This window comes from Rhinoraja longicauda, chromosome 37 (assembly GCF_053455715.1).
Source record: "Rhinoraja longicauda isolate Sanriku21f chromosome 37, sRhiLon1.1, whole genome shotgun sequence".
NCBI lineage: Eukaryota > Metazoa > Chordata > Chondrichthyes > Rajiformes > Arhynchobatidae > Rhinoraja > Rhinoraja longicauda.
This window is the reverse complement of record NC_135989.1, coordinates 8,311,676-8,317,675: the sequence shown is the minus strand read 5'-3', so window position 1 is coordinate 8,317,675 and position 6,000 is coordinate 8,311,676. Positions and strand designations below refer to the sequence as shown.

The 6,000-nt window shown below is 46.8% G+C and overlaps 1 protein-coding gene across 3 annotated transcripts in view; it reads left to right on the top strand.

The window, feature by feature from the left end:
• The first annotated feature begins 3,687 nt into the window (after positions 1-3,687).
• cc2d1a (coiled-coil and C2 domain containing 1A) overlaps positions 3,688-6,000 on the top strand; it is a 76,125-nt gene continuing 73,812 nt past the window's right edge. For all 3 annotated transcript variants that reach the window (XM_078429550.1, XM_078429549.1, XM_078429548.1), the window contains exon 1: positions 3,688-3,989. In XM_078429550.1, coding sequence (XP_078285676.1) covers positions 3,927-3,989 — 63 coding nt within the window. In that variant the 5' untranslated portion in view covers positions 3,688-3,926. The remainder of the gene's footprint in view (positions 3,990-6,000) is intronic.

Sequence of the window (6,000 nt, the reverse complement as noted above, 5' to 3'; positions counted from 1 at the left end):
TGGGAAAATGGTTTGGTGCATTTACTCTAAAATGTTCCGTATTCTAGAGCCTGCAGTCTATCATGTGGCATTTCTTCGGGAGCTTATCGCCAAAGCAACAAATCACCTATCCATGAGGGTATCCATGTGAACTGTTCAAACAGTACCTCTTCATATATTTACAGTAAACTTGTGTTTAATACATGTTATAGAACTGAAGGGGTTCAAGAAGGCAGTAGGTCCTATTCCCACCTTCAGAACAGTGGCTGGCTCAACATTACAATGATGGCAAGACCAAAGATACTAGAGGAGCAAGATGAACCACTCCGTTGAAATCGCCTATACTGAAGTGTAGTACGCAATGTAGTCCGCCATTTTAGTAAGCAAAACCCGCCGTTCGCTATGCCTCTCACAGTGTAATCAGTGTTTTGTGGGAACAGTATGTGCGAATTTTTCTTTTAAAATGTTTCTGCAAGTTTCTGCCTACTAAAATGGCGGCATGACATACTACGGTTTTTAAGGTCGAGTGGTCTATCTTGCTCTGCTCTATTATATTTGGGCAAGACCAAGCGTCGACTCGGCGACCATTTTGTTGAACATTTGCATTCGGTCCGCCAAGGCCAATTGGATCTCCTGGTTGCTAACCATTTTAACTCCCCTTCCGAATCCCATACTGGACTTTCTGTCTTTGGCCTCCTCCACCGACAGTGAGGCCACATGCAAATTGGAGCACTTCATTTATTCACAAAATGCTGGAGTAACTCAGCAGGTCAGGCAGCATCTCAGGAGAGAAGGAATGGGTGACGTTTCGGGTCGCGACCCTTCTTCAGACTTCATGAGAAGTGTTCCTTGGAGCACTTCATATTTTGCTTAGTTAGCTTACCACACAGCGGTATGAAGAAGGGTCTCGACCCGAAATGTCACCCATTCCTTCTCTCCTGAGATGCTGCCAGACCCGTTGAGTTACTCCAGCATTTTGTGACTACCTTCGATTTAAACTAGCACCTGCAGTTTTTTTTCCTACAGTGGTATGAATGCTGAATTGTCTAATTTGAGGTAATTTCTACATACACTGGCCTCCCCCATCCCTTTGATTTTATCCCCCGCTCATTGCCATCCCCCTCCTCCTCCCTCCCTGGTTAATTTGGTTAACCAGTTCCACAGTTCGCAATTATGTATTCCTCTTGGGATCACATCGTCCCTCGCCAACATTCGGCCGATTAGGGTGATTGTGTGTGTTATTGCTTATTTTTATTGCTCTTATTGTTGGACTGTGTGTATGTGACTGTGTGTATGTGATAAATATGTGATAAATAAAATTGACTATTGACCTAGCATGAGGTCATCTTTTGCCAGCTCTTGTATGTCCTGGTCTTTACTTGCTTCCAGTCACCCTCACACCCCCCATCCCATAATCACCGAAGAAGGGTCCCAACCCAAAATGTCACCTGTCCATTTTCTCCAGAAATGCTGCCTGACCCGCTGAGTTGCACCAGCATTTTGTGTCCATCTTTAGTATAAACCAGCATCTGCAGTCCCTTTTTATTATATTTAATTATTACACTGATCTGCCAGGCCAGGCAATAAAGTTACAGCAGATGGGAGAGCCCCTTGCAAAAGTCCAATATACATAGCATTATTATCTGCTATTCTCACTGACTTAAACATCTACTCATAATTTCAACTGATACCTTACTTCATTTGTAAGCATTTGACAGCTAAACTGAATACCATCCATTTCATGTGTTGTCTGCTGATCAATAGTCACCTGGTCAGCAGTTAGTGCGTGTGGGAGTGAGGAGAAGGGTAACTGACAGGTGCCCACCCTGCTGAGTTTATCCAACACCCTGTGTTTTGCTCAAGATTCCAGCATTTGCCGTTTCCTGTGACTCGATAATTTTGGAGGAACTGTGCTCTGGAGATCACAATTTGTCAGTCTGGGAGGGGAAAATGCTTTAAAGACTGGTTTGAGAATCTCAAAGGTGGAGCACTCTGTTGGAGGAGTACCACCCGATGCAGCATTCAAGCCTGCAGCTTCCTGAGCTCTGGACCACCTGCCTCACCCATACGGCCAAATTCAGCCCAAAACACTCAGCATCCATCATTATAGATAGAATCATATGGCACAGAAACAGACTCTTTGACCAAATCTGCCCATGCGACTAAGATGGCCCATCTAAGCTAGTCCTATTTGCCTGCATTTGGTCCATATCAGTCTAAACCCTTCCTACCCATGTACCTGTGTTTTTTAAATGTTATTATAGTACCTGCCTCAACTACCCCCCTGGCAGCTCTTTCCATTTGACCTTATGACATGACCTCAGGCAGCTCCCTTTTAAATCTTTCCCCTCTCATCTTAAATCTATACGCTCTGATTTTTGGTTGCCCTACCGTGGGAAAAAGACTGCATTTACACAAACTATTCCTCTCATATACGCTTCTATAAGAACCACCACTGATTGTCCTGTGCTCAAGTCCAAGCCTGCTCACCTCTCCCTGTAACTCTGGCCTTCGAGTTCTGGCAGCTTGACCATTAATCTTCGCTGTACCCTTTCCAGCATAGCATCATCGTTCCTATAGCAGAATGACCAAAACTGACCACAATACTCCGTGTAGGAGCCATTTATGCTTAATTCAGTTACTGTCATTGTGTTATGGCTATGTTTTAATATTTCTAGTTTATGGGGAGTGTCTAGATGGGAGGAGGCTAGTGTGGCGACAGAGGTTGTGGGTCAGTTTAGACTCGGAGGATGGTGAGCATACAGTTCTTTACCATGCGCTCGCACCGGTTATATTTGTAAGAACCATACGGTAATAACTACAAGAATTCTGAGATATTATTTGAAGAAGAAACAGTTGATAAAGTACCGAAAGTGATGAATTACTCTTTGATTTGTGCTATTTTAATAAAAACCAATTAAAGAAGAAAAGAAGTTTGGAAGATTCGTTTTGTCATATCAGGGTGCGACGTGTGCGTAAGCTATACCTACATTTCATCCCCGAGCAGTAATGGCTATCGAAGTGGGACTTTGAGATGATAAAGAAACTGCCATTACACTCTGAATAAAGTCTCACCAATGTCTTGTACAACTGTAACATAACATCCCAACCTCTATACTGACTCACAAAGGCCAATGTACCAAAATCCTTCTCGCCTACACGCCCTTTTCGCAAGTTTCCGATATAAAATATACTCAAATTATCTAACTACCTGAATATTTTCGTGTTAATAAACTCCGCGTTCTCACACGAAGCCAACAACTCCTTCCCGCCCGATTCGCCAGTGCAATATGCGCCTGCGCGGCACCGCGCTGCACCTTGGGTAGTGTAGTTCCATCATGGTCCACTCTGATCGTAACGATGGGCATTAGGACGACATCTCCCGGCAGGCACTGCGCAGGCTGCGCCCTGTTGCTAACGATGAGCTGGTGAACGACAACTCCCGGTAGGCACAGCGCCCTGTTGCCATTTACGTCAGTTACAACTACAACGTCCAGCAGGCACAGCGAGCCCCTATTGTGAACGATGTCAGGGTGAACTACAACTCCCGGCAGGCACAGCGAGCCCCTATTGCGAACGATGTCAGGTTGAACTACAACTCCCGGCAGGCAGAGCAGCCGCCATTTTCCTCTAGCACTGAACCTCCTGCGTCCAGCGCGGCTCCGGGTTCGTTCACGCCCGTGTGGGCGTTTGTTTGTTTGGGCAGAGCCGTCAGCTTGTTGTCCGCCCGCGGTGGCGGTGGCGAGGGGAAGGCGGAAGCTGGCGATCTCCCCTCAGACTCCGGCCTGTCGGAATAAATCCCATTCCCATCGTATTGAGATGCCCTCCCGCTCCATCCTCGGCGGCCCCGCCCAGCCCTAGGCAGCCGGGCCGGGTGGGGATCGACGAAGGGAAGGTTTCGGACGTGTTTCTCCTCCTCGGATATGAGGCTGTGAGAGCTGCGGGCGATGAACAGGCACAAGAAGAGAGCTCCGGAGCCCAAGGGCCTGGGAGCGGCCAGGGCCAGGCAGGTGAGGCCTGCTGGGAATGGGGGTATCTGGTCAGAGAGGAGAGCCAGGGGAAGGCAGGGAGGGAGGGAGGGGTTCAGGTGAGGGGTGGGGGGTGCATCTTGTATAGGAAAATAACTGCAGATGCTGGTACAAATCGAGGGTATTTATTCACAAAATGCTGGAGTAACTCAGCAGGTCAGGCAGCATCTCAGGAGAGAAGGAATGGGTGACGTTTCGGGACGAGACCCTTCTTCAGACTCGATCTGAAACGTCACCCATTCCTTCTCTCCTGAGATGCTGCCTGACCTGCTGAGTTACTCCAGCATTTTGTGAATAAATGCCTGTCTTGTATCTTGTGGTCATCACTTCCGAAGAGTCCAGCAGGGACTATACTGGAAGTATCCTATACCCACTGGGGACATTTTTTTAAACACTATCTTACACCCTCTCTAGGAACATTTTTAAAAGCACTATCCTAGGGACAATTTTTACATTTACCCAGCCAATTAACCTACAAACCCGTAGTCAGGATCGAACCTGAGGCTCGGGCGCTGTGAGGCAGCAACCTTACCGCTGCGCCACCATGACCGCCAGTTGAGGGGAAGGGGAGGGGTGTCAGGCGAGAGGGGTGTGTTAAGTTAGGGGGGTTTGTGTGTGTGTCAAGTGAGGGGTGTGTGTGTCAGGTGAGGGGTGTGTGTCAGGTAAAAGGGGTGAGTGTCGGGTGAGGGTGTGTGTGTGTGTCAGGTGAGGGTGGGGTGTGTCAGGTGAAGGGGCTATGTATGTCAGGTGAGGGGTGTGTGTGTCATGTAAGAGGGGGAGTATGTCAGGTGAGGGGGGCTGTGTGTATGCCAGGTGAGGGTGGCTGTGTGTCAGGTGGGGGGGTGTCAGGTGAAGGGGCTATGTGTGTCAGGTGGGGGTGTGTGTCAGGTGAAGGGGCTATGTTTGTCAGGTGAGGGGGGTGTGTGGGTGTCAGATAAGGGGGGGTGGGTGTGTCAGGTAAGGAGGGGTGTGTGTCAGGTGAGGGGCTGGAGCAGCCAGGAAGTCCAGGTGAGGGGCAGATTTAAAGTTTCGCAATCAAATGAGTTTCTCATGTTAACTCGTAAAACACAAGCAGTTACTTCATTATCACTTCTAGTCTGGGACATCAAAAGTGTCTCAATATAGCACAAACAAATCATTGATGTTAGCAGTGGAAAAAGTTTATAAATAGAGTAAATACATTAATTGTGCATCAGTGCACATCTTGTATATGTATGTGACAAATAAAGTTGACTTGACTTGTAGGTCAGTATTCCAGAGATAACATGTGTTGGGTGTGTTTTGAGGAAATAAGAGTTGTGTTGTCAGCCTCGGATTGTCTGGCAAATGCACTTTGACCGTTTGAAGTCTGCCGTTTCGTAACCAAGTTGAGTTTATTATGATACTGTACTCGCAAGTACGGTGAGGGACAGATACAGTGAACCAACAAGTCCTGACTGGGTGAAGGTCTGAGGATTACTAATTTTAATAATAGCCACAGCTTAAGGCTAAAATTAAAAAAGAACGAAATCTACAATATTGGAGTATTGGTTACTTGAAATCCACCCTCTTAGTGTTATGACAACACTGCCACAGAGTGGTAGGACAAGAGTTTATTTAACAGTTAATTAACCTGATCTGCCCTACATGTATAAATATCTTCATGATATAACTTTTTATTAGAATTATTAATAACTGTGTGCAGTTTTGCTCTCCAAATTTGAGGAAGGATATTCTTGCTATTGAGGGCATGCAGCTTAGGTTTACTAGGTTAATTCCCGGAATGGCGGGACTGTCGTATGTTGAAAGACTGGAGCGGCTAGGCTTGTATACACTGGAATTTAGAAGGATGAGAGGGGATCTTATCGAAACATATAAGATTATTAAGGGGTTGGACACGTTAGAGGCAGGAAACATGTTCCCAATGTTGGGGGAGTCCAGAACCAGGGGCCACAGTTTAAGAATAAGGGGTAGGCCATTTAGAACGGAGATGAGGAAAAACTTTTTCAGTCAG